This window comes from Hippocampus guttulatus, chromosome 8, assembly GCF_054856545.1.
Source record: "Hippocampus guttulatus isolate MCC_2025c chromosome 8, RoL_Hgut_1.0, whole genome shotgun sequence".
Taxonomy (NCBI): Eukaryota; Metazoa; Chordata; class Actinopteri; order Syngnathiformes; family Syngnathidae; genus Hippocampus; species Hippocampus guttulatus.
In genome coordinates this window covers 12860640-12883343 of record NC_141268.1, presented here as the reverse complement: position 1 = coordinate 12883343, position 22704 = coordinate 12860640, and the positions used below count along the sequence as shown (strand labels likewise).

The 22704-nt window shown below is 42.7% G+C and overlaps 1 protein-coding gene across 1 annotated transcript in view; it reads left to right on the top strand.

The window, feature by feature from the left end:
• itga7 (integrin, alpha 7) overlaps nt 1-20849 on the top strand; it is a 30902-nt gene extending 10053 nt beyond the window's left edge. The window contains exons 2-25 of the mRNA XM_086118518.1: nt 2073-2200; nt 2408-2487; nt 2607-2862; nt 3889-4020; nt 6799-7006; nt 7336-7532; nt 8523-8611; nt 8705-8832; nt 8900-8995; nt 9084-9145; nt 9244-9413; nt 9742-9888; nt 10038-10153; nt 10320-10506; nt 10602-10676; nt 11299-11378; nt 11480-11557; nt 11830-11932; nt 12440-12646; nt 13456-13572; nt 13723-13836; nt 13937-14035; nt 14465-14590; nt 18765-20849. Coding sequence (XP_085974644.1) covers nt 2073-2200; nt 2408-2487; nt 2607-2862; nt 3889-4020; nt 6799-7006; nt 7336-7532; nt 8523-8611; nt 8705-8832; nt 8900-8995; nt 9084-9145; nt 9244-9413; nt 9742-9888; nt 10038-10153; nt 10320-10506; nt 10602-10676; nt 11299-11378; nt 11480-11557; nt 11830-11932; nt 12440-12646; nt 13456-13572; nt 13723-13836; nt 13937-14035; nt 14465-14590; nt 18765-18917 — 3148 coding nt within the window. The 3' untranslated portion in view covers nt 18918-20849. The remainder of the gene's footprint in view (nt 1-2072; nt 2201-2407; nt 2488-2606; nt 2863-3888; nt 4021-6798; nt 7007-7335; nt 7533-8522; nt 8612-8704; nt 8833-8899; nt 8996-9083; nt 9146-9243; nt 9414-9741; nt 9889-10037; nt 10154-10319; nt 10507-10601; nt 10677-11298; nt 11379-11479; nt 11558-11829; nt 11933-12439; nt 12647-13455; nt 13573-13722; nt 13837-13936; nt 14036-14464; nt 14591-18764) is intronic.
• The last annotated feature ends 1855 nt before the right edge of the window (nt 20850-22704 follow it).

Here is a 22704-nt window from a genome sequence, read left to right as displayed (position 1 = left end):
AGCATAACAACAATGTTGACTCGGTGTGTATGCCACACCAGATGTCACAAATGTTCTGTTTTATGTCACCTACTGTAGTGGATGTGCAATGACACTTTACTCTCGTACAGTAAAAAAAAACAACATGATTTTTTTTGAAATACAATTTTAGATTTGCCATTATGCATTCTCACATTTCAATTTTTTTGTAGAATAAATGATTACTGTTCTGTAAATGGAAAATAATTCATGTTTGGACATAACTTTAATTGTGAAGTTTTATTTTGAAAATGTTGAAAAAAACCCCACCTCAGCCAATGAGAGGACTGTTATCAATGGGTGATTGCCAACCAGCTTTTATTTATAAACACCAACAACTACTAATGACTAGGTAGAAAATACTGGTAGTCGTCATATTATGAAAAATGATGAGAAATGTCATTTTTGCTGTTATCCGGGCAACAAAAAAAAGGAACACATCACACTCTGTCAGTGAGCAGACAAAGGATATGGCCATTTTTGGTTAGTTTGACCTGTGCATGAACTACTTTCAGGCGAAATGAGTGAGCATTCAGCTTGTCTGCACGATTCCATAAGAATGGGTACCTAGCGCAGGTATTTATCTAATCCCTTAGTGGATTAATTGTCATATGCTGAATTTTCTGCTATGTAATGTGGACAGTTAATGCTGTTTTTTCCAAATAAAACCCAACTGCCGAATATGATCTCAGGGTCTCATGACGGCAGTCTACAGTACAGTGTGGCCATGTCAACAATGTGTGTGTGTGTGTGTGTGTGTGGTGGTGGGAGTGGGGTTAATTGTATTTATGTTACACCACTAATACACACACATGTGCGCGCGCACACACACACACACACACACAGATAAATCTCACAAAGCTTCGTAGTGCATGTCGTGGGTTTGCTGAAAGATGAGCTGGCAATTGAAAATGACAACGAGACTTTAACTCATAGTTGAACATTGAAGAATAACGGTGTGCGAAAGGCTGCCCTACATGGAATTGTGGAATTATATCAATGTTAGGCACATAAAAATAGATGCCTCCTTCAGGCGGATTCGGTCGGAAAAAAATAAGTAGTACGGCTGCTGCAATGATCTTCATTCGTTGTACACAATTGTTGACACATGGACACATGGACATTAAAGCGTTAACTGTTCAGCCCACTGAAACTCTATTGCTTACCAAAACTACCGTGAAAGGCTAACTTGCTAATGCTATCATCGTAACAAATTACTGTGGAAACTCAACATAAATGTAGTTTGTGAAATGTCAGATCAAAATGAATTGTTCATTAACTGTTACATTTTAAATTTACTCATTTACTACGGAACCATATTCTGACCGAAGAGAGCAATTTAGTCACACATGCTTGACTAAGCCGAAAACAAAAGATGATCCTTGAGGCTAACTATTTTTACTTGTCCTATTTTAACTTTCCCTCATTACTTTCCCTACTCCCCCCCCCCCACCCCCACACTTCCCATCTGTGTCTTGACGACTTGCTTCCATGCATCCGCCATGGCTGACAGCGTTGGCTGGAATGTGGCCCAACATTCAGTTTTTAAAATAGCCGGCAAGCCTAAGAATCTGCGCTCCTAATAAGGCAGAGGGCAGCGCCTCTGCCACCCCCCCAAATATCAGCACCCAGCTCAGTGAGAATAAAGGCTTTTGCTCGCCTTCACATCGTGTTGGCCGAGTGTTGAGAACCAAAGCAAACGAGATAGAGCCCACGCAGAGCTGTACCGCAGTCAAGATAATGTGAAACCATGTTTTCTATCTCCTACTAGTGCAGGTTGCACTTTTAGTTTCTGCATGTTGTCCTGTGACTGACGTGATTCTGTTCGGGATTGGAGTATTAAATGTACCGTACACAATCAAACAGAGGTCAAAATATCAGTGTCAATGATTCCTTGAATAATCCTTAGATCTCACACATTTACTGGTGGTGCTACGTCTAATGACTGATCTGTAGACTGACCAACATTTGTCGATTGGATTCATCCTCGATACGTGGATCAATTCATCCTGAGATCATCCATCATAGTGACTCTTAAATTTGTGTTGCTTTAGGATCCTGGTGGGGGCGCCACAGGCTGCCGGCCAGGGTTTGTTGCGCGGTAGTCGACCGGGTGCTTTGTTCAAGTGTCCTATCACGCCTGAGGAATATGACTGTGAGAGGGTGGACATTGATGGTGAAGGTAAGTTTTGATTCATTTTCAAGTGTGCACATAATTCCATTGAGTCACATTTGATAGAGTGAAACAATATCAAAGTAACAAATAACATTCCTGGTTCCATTAACCTAAAGGGGCATGTTTTAGAAATTTGAGGCATATGGGCCACCTTGCCACTAGGACCAGATCCGGGACTCATTTTTCATCTTGTTTCCTATTCTTCTCCTTCAGTGAGTCTAAATAAAGAGAACAAAGACAACCAGTGGCTGGGAGTTACTGTCAAGAGCCAAGGCATTGGAGGGAAGGTGGTGGTAAGTCAAGTCAAGTCAAGTACAACTTTAATGTCAAATAAGCAAGGTCATGTCAGGATCTCTTGATTTAAAAACCATGTTCTGTCATAGCACAAAGGTTGGTTACTATCTCTCCGCAGACCTGCGCTCACCTGTACGAGCTCAGGCAGCGTGTGCACCAACCCTCCGAGACGCGCGATCCCATTGGACGCTGCTACGTCCTGAGTGAAGACCTGACGGAGCGAGACGACCTAGACGGAGGAGAATGGAAGTTCTGTGAGGGTCGGCCGCAGGGTCACGAGCAGTTTGGCTTCTGTCAGCAGGGTCTTTCCGTCAGTTTCACCCCAGACAACAACTTCATCCTGTTTGGGGCCCCGGGCACGTACAACTGGAAAGGTACGGTGGCCTGTAGGAATGAAGATGCCGCTATGAACGCGTTGAAATTGAACTTTTGCAGACTCTTTCTCCTTGTTTAGTCGGTAAATGTACACGAGAAAAAAACTTACAGGAAATGGTCAAGATGGTAAACTGACAACTTATTTCAAAATTTTCAGTGCTGTTAATAAATGTTGATGACAATTAGTCATGCGGATGACAAACCATCTGCCAATTGCAAAGAGGAAATGTCAGAAGTCTCCCATCAAACCAAAGTTCTTGCTGTAGTAAATATAAAATGGTTGGGTTTTCTTGACCCACAAAATGCCAACTGGAAAGTAAACTTGTCCTCAGTCTTCCATCCAAGGACCGTTCTCGCAATTTTAGCATTACGTGCATTCACTTTGCGCAGGTAAGGAAAAAGTCTCAGGGCACATCTCTGAGGTCTTCTCCATGTCCCTGATTTCTTTTTCTATCTCACACCATCTGCAAATGATTTTCCTCACAGCTACGAAGTGATCTCATATACAGTAGTTTGATTGTGACGAGGGTCTTCAGAATCAGATCCATCCAGCCACCCTTTTTCTACTACTTATCATATTCAGGGTTACAAGGTGAGCAGGAGCCGATTCCAATGCACTTATGATGACAGACGCCCGATACGCTACTTTCATCTAGTCGTAATTTTGATTGAACTGTTACAAGATCACCCCAGAATTTCTGACTGGATATCCATCTGGCTATATGGCCAGTTGCCAGATAGCCATCATTCTCTGTACGCCCCATTCTAACACACAGTCTATGGTCAGCTTTCCACTATTTAACAGAATCACATGATCAAAAATAAATTGACTGATGATACGATCTTATAATTGGACCCAGAGCAGCAGCACAGAGGACGAATACTGCAGAATAGTACAAGTCAAAGTATGTTCCATTTTGTGCTTGTCTGAAGTGTCGTCGTCAAGATGGTTATACCACCAGTGTGTTGGGAGGGTACAAATGTTTCTTATGGCTATGTTGTGGCCTCACACGTTTCCATTTCAGGTGAAATGCGCGTGCAGCTGCTTAATCAGATGCTGCTCGACCTTGGTTTCTATGATGACGGACCCTACGAGGTGGCGGATCAGAAACAGCTTAATGCCCGGCTCATCCCTGTGCCCTACCACAGTTACCTGGGTAGGAGTCGCCCTCCCTGCTCACTGCTGGAGCGGAAGCGAGGGTCTGGTGGAGAACGGCGACCAGGGCTCAGACTGTACCCCCACCAGCTCTCAGATATAGCCCCAGGCTGCAACTCGAGCAGTGACCCCATCTATTCCTGCGGGGTTATTCATGGCCAGAAACCTTGAGATTTTCAACTCATTCATGGCTGGGATTTGGTGTCTGGAATTTCTGGACTGGAAATTATATTTGGTTCCAAATGATCCGATGACGGCCTTGAGACGTCAGGGTACACTCTGAACCCGGAGTGCTGTCACTCGAGCCGAGGAGGTTTCTGCAAGAGAAAACTGCTGCCACCCACCCACCCACCAAACACAGCATCAATCGATCACAGCTTGTCTCACCTGCACCCTCCTCTCCCCCTTTCTTTTTCACCCTACCTCTCCATCACCCGCCTTACCTCCCTCACATTTCACCACCCTGTCACCCTACCTGCACTGGTCCCTCTACCTCCTTTCCTTTCCTGTCTTGGGCCATAGGGCTCTTGTTCATGGCTAGCCCAGTTGAAGACGCACTGCTGTACAAAACTCTGGAGCCCTCCAAGAAGCCCACAGCCTTTGAGGATGTAACGCATAATAGCTACTTAGGTTTGTAGGTGTGATGTGTTGTTCTTTGGACCTGATTGGCCTTTTCTGACATAGAAGTAGCCCTAAAATCAATTTTCTTCTTCTTGGTGTTAATCCTCTCTGCAGTCCGGATTTTGATCTGTGTTGGACTTTGTCCCTTTTACTGTTAAGAGACAACCACCCCCAAAAAAATCAAAGTTGTAACCATCCATTCGTTCATTTCTATTCCACTCATCATGTCTGATTCGATCTATCCAGACGAAGTTGAGAAAATGAAGCCCATGTTCAATGCTGAAGTCACATGAATGAACCACTACACCGGGTGTGGGCAACACTCTATTCTCGAGGGCGATCATCTTTCCTGTTTTGGATATTTCCTTCCTCCAACACAACTGATTCAAATGATCAGCTCATCAGTAAGCTCTGCAGAAGCCTAATCATGATCCTGATCATTTGAATCAGGAGGGTTCAACAGCATTGGCTGCATTCCACCATCACTGGGTGGTTGTCTCTTGGAGCCACAGTGAGTTTGTCTCTTGTGTCTGTAGGTCTTTGTCATCTCAAGTCTGCGTTTTCCAAATCTGTGTTGTCTTTTTTTAGTGTGCTTACTAACAAGGGTTGATCTATCGGGTGTTTTTTAAGTGCATCACCTTCTTTTGAGGTATTTTTTGCCTATGTCGTGTTTAAGCTTAATGACCCATTGTTGACTTAACGGGACCTTTTCATCGTTAACATTGGATTGCGGCGTTCTCTCGTCTCAGTGACTGCGTGGATCTCCCGTAAATCTCTTAATTCACATACCTTCCAGGCCTGTTCATCCTTTCGCCCCACTCCTTATTTTGCCGTTCCCTTGACAACACTAATTCCCATGTGACATTTTAGCCTTGATTTTTTTTTTTAAATAACTCACATGACCTCCATTGATCCTAACAAGATGAAATGACACAACTGCATCCCCGAGGAACAAAGTCTGTTCTTAGGAGAGTTTAGTAAGAAAAGTTAATCGTGAAGAATTTAAATAAATTGGAATGTTTTTTTTTAAACAATTCTGAGAGTAAAATGACCTAAACTGAACATGTTTGGAATTTAAAAAAAAAAAGCATTTTTTGTAAAAAAAATATAGTGAATCATTTGGAAATGTAACAATTACAGTATATGTGCAATTAAATACTATATGCTCAGAAAAACCGCTTTGACTAAAATATCAGAAACAATGTTTTATTTGTATCTTATTTGATTATTATTGCTTACCGTCTCCCAAGTGGATCTAGTTTCTATTACCGATAATTTGTGTTTGAACTTGTAAACACTATGTGTGGCCAAAGTGGCCCCTCTGACCCCGCTTTTATGTTTTACACTGCAGACATTCTTCACCTGCTGTCTTTAGAGCTGCTCGATGTTTGTCCTGGCCTTGTCGCCTCCTTTTTTTTGTTTTTCTAAACCACATGTTAAGTGTGAGGCAGACCATCCCCACTTTTGTCACTCACTCCCCTAGCATGTTGCAACAAATGCATGTGCCTGCTTCTGTTTAGATAGTTAATGATCTGTTTTTGTTGTTGTTGTTGTTGTTGTTTTGACCCAAACACACCACACTTACTCTTTGACACCTGCTACAATCGTACTTCTACACTGTATACACACACACACACACACACACACACACACACAAAACTAATTGAGTTATTATTGTATTGTCACTGTAGCCCATCCACCATGTGGGTGCGCCACAGTTGGAGCAAAAGTTGGAGCACCCCGTCAACAAAACAAAGCCCATAATTATGGGGGGCATGCAACGGGGGGGGGGGGGGGGTCCATATGTGTCATCATTAGACCATTAATGTCACAAATGCCCCAGAGAGTACTCGCCTCAGTTTAGGAATCCTTGCTCAAGGCTGTAAATCTGGTTAATGTCTCGTCACAAGGTTTACATGCCTTCACTAAAAATAAGCGATGCAGACCTCACGAGACATGAGCTGAAAAGCTCCATAGATCACCCCACATACTGGCGGACCGACGAGCACTTGCAAGCCCCATCTGGGGTTGGGCATAAAATCAATAGTCACTTTAGGCATACATTTCATTAGTCAGAAGATGAGAATAGAGCAGCCCCCCCATGGTCAATACTACTAAGGCCTGAGTCTAACTACCCCCCTTTCGCCTCCTTGGCCAGGCTTCTCTGTCGACTCGGCCATGGGAATAATGAGCCTTGGGGAGTTGACCTTTGTGGCGGGTGCACCACGGGCAAATCACACGGGGGCCGTGGTGCTGCTACGCAAGGACAACGTTTACCGGCTGGTGCCCGAGCACATTTTCTGGGGAGAGGAGCTGGCATCTTCCTTCGGCTACTCCGTGGCGACCACTGATCTCAACAATGATGGGTGAGGAGAGAGAGTAGATGCGGGTCTCTTCCGTACTTCAATTTCCACCAAATGTGACGGTTCATTTCAGGAAGTTTAAGGCTGGGATGTGGAAAACTCTGATGCTAAATAAATACAGGTGACTATCTGAGAACAATAAAGCATGACAAAAGTGTCATAGCATGACAATATGACAGTGAGGTTCTACACAAAAGCCTTGAAAAACAAACCCAGACTGAGATTCAAGTATGGAACCAAAATGAACCAAACTCCTTGATGGAAACTAGGTGATCAATGCTACTCCATAACCGTGTCTTGAAGGGTTATTTAATAATTGTTCCTCTCCTTAGCTGGACTGACCTGATTGTGGGAGCGCCCAATTTCTTTGACCGTAAGGCAGAGATCGGCGGTGCTGTCTACGTATACCTGAACCCCTTCGGTCACTGGGACGATCAGGCCCGGCCCATCCGTCTCAATGGGACGTATGACTCCATGTTTGGCATGACGGTCAACAACATCGGCGATCTGGACCAGGACGGATATGGAGGTGAGAGTCAAACGTCGTCGGGGTACGCAGAAATGCATTCAGAGTCTTATGTTGAATTTACGCTCTTGTATTTTCAGACAAGCATGACTGTTTTTTAAATTTTTTTATCACAGCATAAAACATTGCGTTCCTGCAAATGACCAAGTGTCCTTTTAAAACTGAATCAAGAGTTGTATGCGTTCAATAATTTCCTTCTAACTGGCTTGACTTTTTTATTTGTGTCAAGACGCGACACATGCCAGAGTCCTTTCGTGAAATGTTTGTCAAAACTGCGTGAAACATATTAAAACAATTACTGCTACCTAACCTATATAACTGTATGTTTACAACTTTACAAGTTTTTTTTTCTCTATACCTATAAATTTGTTATTGTACAATTACGATTACTCAAAAACAGGCCCCTTTTTACAGACAAGAGCATTTTGGAGTCGTATGTGGTAGTTATGTTTAATTGCTGTTGGATTTCTGAGGGGGTCCTTGGAAAAATGTCCCCCTGCAAAGTTCCCTGAACCCAAAAAGTTTGAGAACCCATCTTTATACTTGAAAAAAAATCCCCAGAAAAACAGTGACTTGCATAAAGGGAAGTGCAGACCACGAATATTAGTCAATGTAAGCTAACCAAAGAAAAAAAACAAAAAACTAAACTTAAAAAAAAAAGAAATAAGATAAAAACAAAAAAATATTTTAAAACAATGCAATTATCTGAAATGACATGCTATGTTTATAAAATGAACCAAAACTAAATATAATTATAGTGACAATATCCTCGGCGTTCATCTTTGTCAATTAATATCATACACACGCTTAAAATGTATTTATTTAATTTTTGCTATTCCGTGGTTCCTCATTTATCACGGGGGTTACGTTCCAAAAATAACCTCCTGCTGTAAAAACTAAATAAAACCAACTGAATTTAAAAAGCAAAAGTCAAAATGAAAGGAAAAAAATAACTCGAATGAAAAACTCATAACTGTTATAACCCTGGTCCAGACATCGCTGTTGGAGCTCCGTTCGACGGGGACGGCAAGGTGTTCATCTATCGAGGCTCGGATGCAGGAATTGAAACCAAACCCGCTCAGGTGAGAATTTTATTTTTTTCAAAGATGTAAAAAAAATTTTTTTTTAAGGAGTGGAAGTAAACAGGTCATTGTGTATTCCCTGTGACTATTTAGGTGCTGGATGGCCGAGACTTTGAAGTGAGGCGTTTTGGATACTCCATCTCAGGTGGCTTGGATGTGGATGAGAACCACTATCCAGACCTCGCCGTGGGCTCGCTTAATAATTCAGTGGTGCTCTTCAGGTACAAAAAGCGAATTTGGCGAGTCTTCTTTTCACATTCCTCTTATCGTTCCTTTTTGTCCGCAAAGGTCTCACCCAGTCATTCACGTGATTCGGGAAATATCTATTGACCCACAATACATTGATCTGGCCCAGCCTAACTGTAAGGGCCGAGATGGAGTTTGGTAAGAGTATTTCGGAGCAATAATATAACTTTAGCTTCTCGTGTGTTTGCTGATCTGTTTGATCTCCCCTGCCACTCTTCCATTTTAGCATCGAGGTCAAGGCCTGCTTTGTCTATGCAGCCCACCCAGTGCACTACTCACCACATATAAGTGAGTAAAAAAATCAAGTGTCTAACTGATAATGTTAATCCTGATACCCTTACCGCATGTAAATCCCTCCCCCTCGCTGCGCACCATGCGCCTTCAAGCCCTGGTGGTACGCTTTGAAGCCGATTCGGAGCGCAGGAAGCTGGGCCTCCCCCACCGTGTAAACTTCTTGGGCCGGAGCTCCCTGGAGCCAGAGTACATGCAGACGGAGGAGGTGGATCTGCATCGTCAGAAACACCCGGCATGCACCACCGCTACTTTCCAACTTCATGTCAGTAAGATTTAACTTGAGGACCGGCATGCTGGTTAGCACAACGCAACATTTCATAGTATTATGTGTATGTCGGCCATTTGAAAAGAGTCAACCATCCATCAGTTTTCTAATCCATGTTCAGTTCCCACTCAGTAATGGTATGAATGGGAGTGTGAAGGGTTTTCATTTCAACCTTTATTCAATCAGTCATCGAGTCAACGATTGAAGCTAAAGGGCCCTGTTACAATGACAGTTGATGACACGGATAATCGTCGCAACATTTGCAGTGACCACTAGTGCTGTCATTGTGATTTCGAAACATTTACGAACTCCTCCCTCCATGCAGGAGAACATCAGGGACAAACTGCGGCCAATCTCATTGGCCATCACCCACACCATCAAACCCGTGCCCCCGCGCAGACACTCAGCCAACAGGCTGGAGAAACTGGGTCCTGTGCTCAACGTGTCACCTTCCAACACGCTGCACTCGGAGGTCTGTCAGCTTTATTAATTTACTACGACCACTCTACGCAATCAATTTACTATTAAAAGTCATACTTGGAGCAGTACAGGTCTGGAGTGATTTATTGAATTTGCACTTTCACTATCTACTCACCACCGTGGCTTCTTCCCTACTTGAAGGTGAACTTCCTGCGCGAGGGATGCGGCCAGGACAAAATATGCCAGAGCAACATGAAGCTGAGCTACCGCTTTGGAACGCGGCCTCTCACCTCTGACCTGTTCACCCCCCTGCCAAGGTTAGTGTGTCGGTACAAAACATGCATGCGTGAGAGTAGATAGTGTGGATGGTGTTGACTGCTACCTAGCAACTGGTAGCCCAAATATGAATGGGCCTTGCCACTCTGGAGCCGTCTTTGCTCGGTCCAAGTTGCCGTTAATCTTCACCCTGACTGTGCGTCTCAGGGACGAGGACGACGTGCAGGTGTTCTCCTTGTCGGACCAGCGCGTGGTGGTGTTGGAGATCACCGTCACCAACATGCCCTCTGACCCATTACGCCCCGAGGAGGACGGCGATGACGCCCACGCCGCTCAGCTGCTGGTCTCTTTTCCGAAAACGCTGTCCTACGCTGGCTCCAGGGTGCCTGCTCAGGTGCTTTGGGCAGCCGTCACAACACACGTTCAACATGATGCGGTATGTTTCGATATTTTTTCAAACTTTTGCTGATTTTGTTGACTTGCTTTTAGATGAGGTGTCAAGCCAACCAGAATGGCTCCGACGTGGAATGTGACCTGGGGAATCCCGTGAAAAGAAACACCAAGGTGAGCCCCCATTTGGATTGAATATGTGATTATGATTGTCTTTAATTAACAAGTAAATTTAATGTCTTTCATGAGTGTTCCCTTGGGGGCTGAAAAATTCTGCAAAATGGTTAAAAGTTAGTACTATATATACTGTATATATAAATTTAAATCACTGCTCAATATGATTGAAGTGATTTCTGGTTAGCTGGAAGGGAAAAAAAGGAAAATACTTTCAATCATTCAAGTTCAGTTTTGTAAAATAACTAATTAACTAACTGTATGACTGACTGACTAATTAACTAGCAATAAAAATAAATAAAGGAATAAACATACACCCTGTATTTTTGTTGTCGTAATGTACTGTATATTAGAATAGTATAATAGTGGTTTTATTGTAGATTTGTTCCAAAATGTCTTTCAATGTGATGACATGCAATATTCACTTTGAGTATTATATATTATTTAAAAATATTTTTGTAGTAATAATAATAATAATAATAATAATAATAATAAAGAGTTTAAAAACATCTCATTCAACAGAACAATACCATTATATCCACACAAACTCCTAATGTAGAATAAATATGTATTAATAATGTATCATCTAATAAGAATCCATCTGTTCGAATAATTTTTTTAGTTAAAATTCACCATCAACTTGAGCACGGCGAACATCACCATTGAAACCACTGAGTTGACCGCCGAGCTCCAGCTGACTACGCAAGTACCTTTTTTGGACTCTTGATACGTTTTCAAAATGGCGACACAGTACACTGACGGCGATAATTATTTTATGATTTGTATTCATGATTGGTCCACAGCATCAGCGAGCAGCCTGACCTGGCACCAATCACGGCAGTGGCCAAAGTTGTAATAGAGCTCCCTCTGTCTGTCAGTGGGTAAGTAACATTTTACTGTCCACTCACCGGCTACAATATTAGGTACACCCTTTCAGTTTCATGAGATCCAACACAAGAGATGATACGGAACAAAAATCAACTGCTTTTATAAAGATAATATTGTGGGTAGAATGGTGTCAGGTAACCATAGAGAAAGAATATTGCATTATTATTTGCTGAAATAAACTCAATGAACATGTTTCAGCTATGCCAAGGTATGTTTGCGTGTGCCAAGCTGTCCCTACTGCTGATGTGATTGTGTGTTACTGCAGGCTGGCTCGTCCTCACCAGCTATTCTTCAGCGGTGCTGTTAAGGGTGAGAGCGCCATGAGCAGTCTGGAGGACGTCGGCAGCCCGGTGGACTTTGAGTTTGTGGTGAGGAACGTCGGCATTTCCACTTTAAGACGTGGTCTGAAAATATAGACCACGTCCGCCTGAAGTCTGGCTGGTGTGATGTGATTTTCAATCATCTGCATATGATGTGAAAGCTGTGACTTTGTGTATCGGGTTATCAGGCTTCACACACAGTATATTGTAGGCTACTGTATTACTGTTATTGAACCATAAAGTCATGGTGCGATTGTCAAGAAAGAAGAGGGTCGCCACAAAAGGGGAAAGTGTTTATGTGTAATGCATACGGCATGTAGTGCATTTGAATGGCTCACTTAAGTTGAAAAAAAAATTGTGGGTGAAACCTCATGCACATTTTTGATTGGCTGTTACATCAGCGACGTTGCAATTTCAGTTTGAAAGATTTCAAAAATGTCAATTTTGACAAGTTAGTTCAAATGTACAGAACAGTTCTATTACTGTCCTATGGTGTGTGATTAAAAGATTTGCTGAGATGACATGTCCCCCCCCCCCCCCACCCCCCTCAACCAGGTGGCCAATCCCGGACAAGCTCTGCAAACGCTTGGCTCCGCTTTCCTCAATATTATGTGGCCCTATGAGCTAGCCAATGGCAAGTGGCTCCTGTACCCAGTCAGCATGAACTTCGATGGCAATTTGGCATCCCACTGTACTCCGGCGGAAGCGATGAACCCTTTGAGTCTGCATGGTCCCTCACCTGCGCAGCTTGTCAATCAAACGGTGAGTGTGATAAGAGAGAAAGAGGCGATTACATGCCTCGCGATTGGCTGGCAACCATTCAGGGGTGTATCCCACCTTTCACACAAAGCCAACTGGGCGAGGCTGCAGCTCACCCACAATCCTAATGAGGACAAGCGCAATAGAAAATGGTTCAATGGATGGCGTTCTTTATAAAGTTGTACTTTCAAAACACATTGAACAAAAGTATAACATTAAAATGTAACGTTAATAATTCAAATTTGTGCAAAATGATTTTATCCCTCAGTTCAATTCAATTCTTTGTGCGGCTCCTTCTGCTTTGCCCGCCTTAGCCACCAGGTGGCAGGAAAATAAAATACAGTCATACAGTCAAACCAAGAATCGGCCCCATTATGTTCTTGTTATCTCCGTGGCTTAATACATTTCAATAATATTATGTTGTTGTTTTTGGCAGGGGATAAAGAATATATGACTTAGCGTATTGTGATATTGTCTGTCTGTGTTGAGCCATTTTCCCCTTTGTGTTCAAATATTTATTGCTTAAAAGATTTTAACACTGTGACTAGTTTTCTATTATATGTTGGATTAAGCCAGGGGGAAATTCAATTTAAATGCACCAAAAATGATTATATTTATTTATGTTTAGTTTGACTGAGAACATCAATTCCATAAACAGGTCGCATCATCTTTTTGTAGATTCGCTCACTATTTGCCAAACTGTTCATTAAAATGGACTTCTGCACAGGACAAACTAAACTCCTACTTAAAGGTTTGGTCATGTCATGAAAGCTTTCGTGTTCGTGTTGTTTGTCTGCTCGGCTTGTCACCAGGCTGGGCGAGTTCGCCGCTCCCACCTGGATCTCGAAGGCCAAGAGACGAGCAGTGGCAGCGTGAAACGAACCGCTCCGGCTGTGGCTGCTTCCGAGAGACGCAAGTCACTCAAGCTGGTGAGAGGAAGAATACTGTAAATCATTACAGCACACAAAAAATACGATGCTGGACCTTGGACTATCTCACCCCAATTTGGGTGACTTTTAAGTGTTTGTAGAATGCGCCGTGCGATTATTGATTTTATTTATTTTTTGTTGGTGCGACAGGATTGTCTCCTGGGGTCAGCACATTGCGTGCTCTTGCAGTGCCCCCTCCACAGGTTCTCCGGACAGGCGGTGCTCAAGATCCATGGCAGGCTGTGGAACAGCACTTTCATCGAGGTACAAGTTACAGGGATGTTTTGGCAGCCAAGAACCCGTATCAATTCGGCACTTCGCTCTTTCATGATACGAGTGCCCCCCACCTGCCATGTGTTTGCAGGAGTTCCCGACTGTTAGCGCTCTGGAGCTGCTGGTCAGAGCAGAAATCACCGTCAAATCCACCATCAAACATCTGCTCCTCAGGGATGCTGCAGCACAGGTAACGTCTATAATCATGCATCGGTTCAAATAAATACTGCACCAAGAAGTTTTATGTACACACAAACCGACATGGGTGGGGAGGGGGGGGGGGGGATCTTGCAAAAAAAATAAAGAAAGAATGTGTGGATTCTGAAGAGACATGAAAATATGTCTTTGGGGGTGAATGACACATTAAAACTTTAATTTAAATCCTTAACCCTTTCAGGGACAGCGGTTACTCCAGTGGACAGCCTATCATGTTCACATGTATAAGGTTACAGGTTATCATTATTGGTGCATGAAAGGGTTAATGTTATGTACGTTTAAGCACCCCCCCAAAAAAGAAAAAAACCCACAGGGTGTCCCATTTCGATGTTGCTGGCTCTTTTCAGAATTATCACCTCTGACCGAGATGTCCAATCCGAGTTGGTCTTTATGTTGTGTATAGGTTCCGGTGATGATCTATCCCGAGCCCGGTCTAGTGGATCAATACTCAATCCCCTGGTGGATCATTCTCATCGCCATCCTGGCAGGCATCCTTCTGCTCACCCTGCTGGTCTGCATACTGTGGCGGGTAATGACATCATCATATACTTCCCTCATAACTATTCAAAGCCGTCATTCCACTTTATCAAATTTGCAGCTGAAGAGTGTCCAAAAGATCATTTGATGGTTTTGATAGTTACAAAACATTTTGGTTGGTTGGTTGGTGAAAACGTGACAGTTTGTCCTCTTTTCACTGCTGAACTTTTTCCTTGTTCTCTTTCACCTCCTTCTTTCGAACCTCAGTGTGGCTTCTTCAAGCGCAGCGAGAGGCGCCAACACTATGACACGGAGTATTACCGCGCCCATTTGGGCGTCCAGCCCTCGGAGGTGGAGAAGCAGGCCTCGGAACTGTAATGAGAATACATTTCAGTCGGGTCCGCTCTCTCCCCTCCATCTGTCTCCCTCAAAGCGGTAAAGATGGCCGCCACACGGTTGCTTTTAGCTCACGTCCGCCGGCGTGTACGGTGGCCTGGTGTTCACAAGGATGACATCAATAAAGATATTAAGTGATGTATCAAACATTCTCACCTCTAAAATAGTATATTCTTTACTTTGTGGTAAGACAAATATTTGAAACAGCTCTCGGTTTGATGCAGTGCTGTTTCTCAATCATGAATGAATGCAGAATTTAATACATGGAGCCGAATTCAAATTATAATCCTATTTTTTGCAGCATCTATCAATAAACAATGACCTTATTGACTTCATAGTTATTAAATGTGTTTCTTAAATTTTAACCCCTTTATGTAACCTGAAAACATGATAAACTTTCCACTGTAGTAATCGCTGTGCCTGAAAGGGTTAAAAAAAAAATCTTTTTTTTTTTTTAAACAGCAAATTTACTGCATGAACAGACGCGACTAGATGAAAGTTTAAATTTCTCATTCTGGAGCAGTCTGGAGCCCTGATAAATACCAGAAATCACAAATCAAGTTATTTCAGGTCATATGACAATTATTTAATTTGTGCACAATTTAATATAAAGATCCACATGTGAATCGAAAGTTTAATCCTCTTTTTTTTAAATTTCTGAATAACTTCAATTATTCAGATGAGGTGTGGAGAAATGAAAATGAAAAAAAGAACCCCAAACTGTCATTATATTACTGTTATTATTTCAACTGTATGAATTTGCCAATTAATCGTTTTGTATATGTATAAAATTACATTAAAATACATTTTAAATAGTTAATCCACAATGTAATACATGCATCCGCATTTGAATCCACATTTGAATCCTATTTAAAAATACTTAAAGACTAACTATTTTTTCTTTTTTTTTTTACTGTAAATTTATTTCATCCTGTGAACACCACACGTCCAGCTTCAGCCGCCAGCTTTCGAGACGCTTGCCATGCTGTGTGTCGCAGTGGATTGTCTGCACTTGTGCCACACACTTGCTTGGCTTGTCACACACGCATCACAACTAAATTATTGTTTTACTTCCACGTGTCATTGTGTGGGTATGTAACACAACCAACGGGTGCTTGGAGTGTTTCCTCAGAGCACGTTGACATGTTAGTGTGTGGAATAACAATAAGTATTCCATTTTCTCCATTTTCTGCCCAGAGTCTCCTCTTGGATGAAATTCTGCTTTCCTCGGTCTCCTCCATTGTCATTGTTTGTTATTCTGTCTTGTTCCAATCGATGCGTTTAATGCGGTTACTTGGATGCCGCAGTATTATACGCCACAGTCACTAGTTTTTAAAGCAGCAGGTCTTCTCTGCCCACAGCCTCCTCTATTTTCAGTTTTTTGTTCATGTCTTTCATTCATACTGATGTGTACAATGTGGCGTGAAAAACAGACTCCTCCAAAATTAGTCTATGGGGACTACAAGTTTACACGTTGTGTCTAGAAATGACAAAAAATAAACACACCTTTATTTTCTAGTCACTGCAGTATTATACTCCACAGTCTCAACTTTGCTGCAAGAGTCTGGTTGCTTGCCATCACATTATTTTAACATGAGACAGAGGACAAAAATAAACAGAGAAGCCAACTTCCACTGTTGCTTTAGGAAAATAATAATAATATGCCCTATGATTGACTGGCAATCTGTTTAGGTTGTATGCCGCCTACTGCCTGAAGTCAGCTGGGATAGGCTACAGCATTCCCGCGACCCTTGTGAGGATAAGCGGATTAGAAAATGGATAGATGGATATTGTAGAGGCGGAGGAGTCTGGCTTTGATGATGGATTGAATGGGGTAGATGACAGCAGGAGGGGGACTGTGGCAGTGATAGCAGGGGCCTGTAGGGGGTGCTCTGGCAGGAGGAAATACAGTGAGGTGGTCGAGTAAGGGAAGAGGAAGATGGAGGTGTGTGATTTGTAAATAGGCAACATGTGGAGTGATGCACAGCATGCCAGACACTGCAGTGTTGTGCTCCATAGTCTCCACTTTGCTGCAGCAGTCTGTTTTCGTGTCTCCATGTAAGATTAAAGGATTAGCAGCTCGAAATGACAAACACATGCTAATGCAAGCTTGCACACTTGCTTTGACTTTTCTCTGAACGCTGTTGTATTGTACCGTATATAAACACACATGCTCAGGATACCGTACATTGGACGCTGCAGTATTATACTCCACAATCATCACCTCTCTGCTAATTAAAAAAAAATGCTATTTGCCATTTCCACCAGAGTAAAATTTAATTCTCTTCCATTGTTGGTCAGTGTGGCTCGTTCGGAATGGAGATTTTTTTAAATGACGTGGAAAACCAACTTCCCTTAACTGCCACTCTGCGAAATAACACGTCAGCTCATTGACGGTTTCCGCCCCCGCCACAGCACAGAGACTGCCCTAATCCGTATTGTGAATGATCTCCTCATAGCATCTGATTCCGGTTTAGTCTCCATCCTCATCCTCTTAGACTTGAGCGCTGCCTTTGACACAATCTCTCACCCTATCCTCCTCAATAGACTCTCCTCCATTGGTCTCTCCCACACTCCTCTCAGTTGGTTCCACTCCTACCTCACTGGCCGCACTCAGTTTGTCCAGCTCAAATCCTTCACCTCAAAGCCCTCCCCAGTCACCACAGGTGTACCACAGGGATCTGTCCTAGGTCCCCTTCTCTTCATCATCTACCTCCTGCCTCTTGGCCATATCCTCCGCAAATTTAATATCCACTTTCACTGCTTTGCTGATGACACCCAGCTCTACCTCTCCTGCAAGCCAAACTCCATACTCCCACCCCCCTCCCTCACCTCTTGCCTCTCCGAACTCAAAACATGGTTCACAACAAACTTTCTTAAATTAAATACTAATAAAACTGAAGTCCTCCTTCTTGGCACCAAATCCACTTTATCCAAAGTAAACAGTTTTTCCTTCAACATTGACAGCTCCCTAGTGTCCCTCTCCCCCCAGGTTAAGAGTCTGGGTGTCATCCTGGATAGCATGCTCACCTTCCACTCGCATATCAACACCATCACCCGCACTGCTTATTTCCACCTCCGCAATATTACCAGACTTCGCCCTTCCCTCACCCCCCGCACCACTGCTATTCTTGTCCACAGTCTTGTCACATCCCGCCTTGATTACTGCAACGCTCTCCTCTTCGGCCTACCTCAAAAGTCCCTTCATAAAATCCAGCTGGTCCAAAACGCCTCTGCTCGCATCATCACAAAAACATCTTCCCAGCAGCACATCACCCCCGTTCTCCAACAGCTTCACTGGCTCCCTGTTCAACATCGCATCAATTACAAACTGCTTCTATATACATATATGGCCATCCACAACCTGGCCCCTCCTTACCTATCCGACCTTCTCCAGGTGCATATCCCCTCTCGCTCCCTCAGATCCTCGTCCTCCCTCCGCCTGTCAGTGCCCCCTGCCCGACTGAGCACCATGGGAGCCAGAGCCTTCAGTCACGCTGCTCCAAAGCTCTGGAACAACCTACCTCCGGACCTCCAAAACTGCACACCTCTTTCCACTTTCAAGTCCCGTCTAAAAACACACCTGTTCAGGATTGCCTACAACACATAGCTCTTCCATTTCCTATGTTTTTATGATTTTATGATTTTATGTCCTGTTTTTATATAATATCTCGTTTACTAATTTTTACATTGTATTTTCTTATTGTCTGTACAGTGTCCTTGGGTGGCATGAAAGGCGCTTTTAAATAAAATGCATTATTATTATTATTATTATTGAGTCTGTTAATTGTGTGTATTTCATCCTGTTTCCTTTGTGACTGTGTCCCCAGTGTGGTTTCTTCCAACGGGCCCATCTCAAAGACAAACTGCCTCAGTACCACGCGGTGAAGATCCCTCGCCAGGAGCGGCCACAGTTCCAGACAGAGAAATCTGGCGTTCATAAAAAGGAATGGACCACACACTGGAGCGACGGGTCTTCTTAAACACACCCACACACACACACATCCTCAACCTACCACACCCACCACCCCCTTCTGAGCGTGTCACTCATTTGGACATACTGCAGCGGTGACACTAGCACATTGCTGAAGACTGCATCTTGAGTGATTGTTTGGCCATCATGGTGTGTTTGAAGCATGTATGATGATTGTTAAACATATGGGACGATGGTGAGGTAGCCTGTGACAAGGACTACTACTCTGTGTTGAGTTGTTTTTGTTTTTGCCTGAACTGCTGTAGCATTGATGACCCATATGGGCAGTTTTTATATAATAATATTAGTTTTAGTGTCTGCAAGGCAGACCGATTGAAATGGCCGAAAATCAGTTCCCCTAAGTAGTGCTGTTTTTTGTTGTTGTTTTTTTTTTGTTTTTTTTTTTACTTTTTTGTGTGGGACCCTGGTTCTTGTGTAAGTTTACCAGAAATCCTGGACCTAAAAGTGGGTCTGGCAAAAACTTTGAAAAAAACGTGCGATTTATGGGCAGACCTGATTTCTGACATATTCCAATTTCATCCCATATCCCCCAAAACATGCACACTGGTTGGTGTCAAATTCATTTTCAGGTTGGGCCATGACTGTGAAAATCATATACACGCATGCACACACACACACACACACACACACACACACACACACAACAGCATTTGGCCCCGATGCATGCGGACTGTACAAGGAGTCCTCGCTTTATAAGGAAAGCAATGCAACTTGCACTTTCACCCTTGCCAGGGGTAATACAATTACCCTCACAGTTTTCGTCAATCTGGTGAGCAGCAACATTTTCCTGATTTTGTTCTTTTCCTCATTTCACTTTTTCTTCTTGAATATTTCACAATGAGTCATCTTAAATTCATCGATGAGTCCTCTTGCCGCTTGAGCGTCTTTATTTTGAACCTTTACCTGACTGAGACTGTTGTTTGCCGCTGATGACAATCAGTTCATTGTTGTTTGTTACCACGGAAACGTCAAAGAACACATCTTCCTTTAATACCCGCAAAAATCATGATCTGTCGTGCGTTACTGCATTTGTGTGTGTGTGTGTCTGTGTGTGTTGTTCACCTTTTGAATGAGCAGGTCCTGATGGCCAAAGGTGGTCAGATGTGGTTTTAGTTGTAATGTGTAACACAAATTTTTTGTTTTGTTTTGTTTGGAACAGCTACAAAAGATTTTGCAATTCAGTATATGTTTCAATACTCCATATATGACCTAAAGAGGATATATTTTGGAACGCGTGCTCTTTAATTGTTTGTATGTACAAACTATGTATAGTTGGGAGTTTCTGTCCATCCATCAAGTGTGAAATTGAACAAACAAGTCCATTTTGTTACCTGCTATCTCCACTCGTGGTTTAGCGCAATCACCATTCATTTTTACAATGGATGCAAGGAGAAACACGACATCAATGCAAAAAGGTAAGCAGACCTGCACTAACTTTTGTCAAATGCACAAAAAATGCTAGGTTGGAGTTGTTGACACGGTGGGAATGGAGGCCTATTTGCATTTGACAGTGCATCTGCTGCATTGCACCACAAACCTGGATCCTCATAGTCGTTTCAAAAGCGTAATTCTTTGTTCTTGATGTCATTGTCACATGCGTCCAGCAGAGGGGGTGCTACACTAAGCAAACAGAGTTTTGCTTTGGGTCCCTTGAGGTGTTGATCATCAGGATCAACGTGCAGGAAATGGTTCTGACTCAGGCGGCATTTCCTGTGTTGCTCAGCAATATCCTCCATTCCTGGTGTTTGCTTATGAAATATGTTTTGGAAATTAAACATGCGCATATTGAATCTGCTCCTCTGTTTTGAATCACTTGATAAAACAGATCTTTCATATGTTATTAGATAAGCATCCAACAAACTCCTCTGAGAGTTTGAGGCAATTTCATGTTCATGTCTCTGAATAAACAATTACTTCTAAACGCGTGTTGCATAATTTGAGGTTGAGTGCCGAGTGTGTGCCTGTGGATCTGGACCAGAGCAGAGACAAAAACATATTTTAAATTTACAGGCTATATACAGTACTGTATAATCATATGTTTTATGTTTGCTTTATATCATTTCATATGGCAACAAACCATTATAATTTCATCTGGAATTGATTTTTAGTTGAGCATTGAGCTTGTTGTTGTATGTTGAGCACACATACTTAAAGCATACTAAAGTGACAGATCCTGAATATTTAATTTCTTAATCATTTTCTTGCAAAACTGCATAGAATTTGTGGGACACTTAACGTCACTAACCTTTTGTATTTTTTTGCGAAACATTTCAACCTAGGCTTCGCACTGCAACCTCCTTCATTTGTTTGTTTCCGGGGGTGACACCTTTCAGTTTCCTCTTTTGCAGGTAAAATGAATGCTCGATGGGGTTTATGTCTTGACATTGCAAGCTGAGCTTTTCTGGTGTCATACTTCCAACATTACAACGTATGACCAGACTGGCGCGAGGTAAACAACGCAATGAGTTTCCAACAGCCGCCGGTCACATTTTGTTTTATTTTTCTTGCTCACATATTACCCAATGAATGACTCTTATGTTCTTGTCCAGGCTCGTATGAGTGTGGGGAGATTTCCTGTCGGCACAGTGCAGTGCCGTGTACAGTGAGTCTGCGCTGCATCACAACGCAGTGAGGCGAATGGGTGGAGAGAACTTCGGAGGGTGACTATGACATTTCATTCTTCTCTCTGTGAGTCCTCACATAGTCAGACTTAAAAGATGACATGGTAGGTTGCAAAAACATCACTAGATAAGTAAATTAATGTTGCATGAAAGACTGGAACTCCCCTCAAGGAGCACAAATCTGCCTGGGAAGAAGTCTGTTGGTCATAAAAGTCAGCCACAATTTAAGCATTTCAAATGTAAAGCCCCCCCCCCCCCCCCCCTATGATAAATACATTCGACCCAATGAATGGAATTTATACTTTATTATAAATTATACATTATACTCACTTGTATTCTTTGGCATTTGACTCAGCATGACTTAGATTTGTTCATGGTTTTGCTGTTCGGTGCTTTCTACCGTCTTTATTACTGATTTGCTTTGCTGTTTTTTGTATATGTTAATTGCTCCATGTACAGCACTTTGTATGCAGCGATGGCTGTTTGAAAGTTCTCTATAAATACAGTTGAGTTGAGTTGAGTTTATTACATATTTTGGTCATTTTTCCATGCTTGAGGGGTTTGTGGTAGCACGTCAACATGGCGAGTTCGCCTGTAAATTTATCAATAGCTGCTATCTTTAAAGATTGCGACACGCAGAATAATTACTGTCAAACCCTTTCCTTGCACTTGGGGTCACTTCAGAATTACGTTTTAACCACAGCTGTCATGAGCCTGGGCTACACACACACACACAAAACATTCAGGATAATCACACAGCAAAAACCAAAAAATGTGGGGCCACAAAATACCATCCTTCAGGCCGCAAAGAGGCCCTAGGCCGCAAATTGGAGACCCCTGCTGTAAACATTCTTAAATGGTTGAAGCTTTACTATCAATGCTGTTATGATTCAGACAACCAAACAAATGATGATCCCCTGCGATAATATCAGCTTTGTGCTTAATTAATCAGGCCTATTTTGTACTTTAAATTTTGTACATTTCCCCAGTGTGGGACAAATAAAGGATATCTTATCTTATCTTAGATTTTACACGGCGTGGGTGCATTTTTTTGTTAGGTGGTGTGCCATGAGACTTTTCTCTATTTAAAACAGGTTGAATAAAGACTGGGAAAACTGTCCTATACCTCATTGCCAGTCATTTTTTAGGTCCACT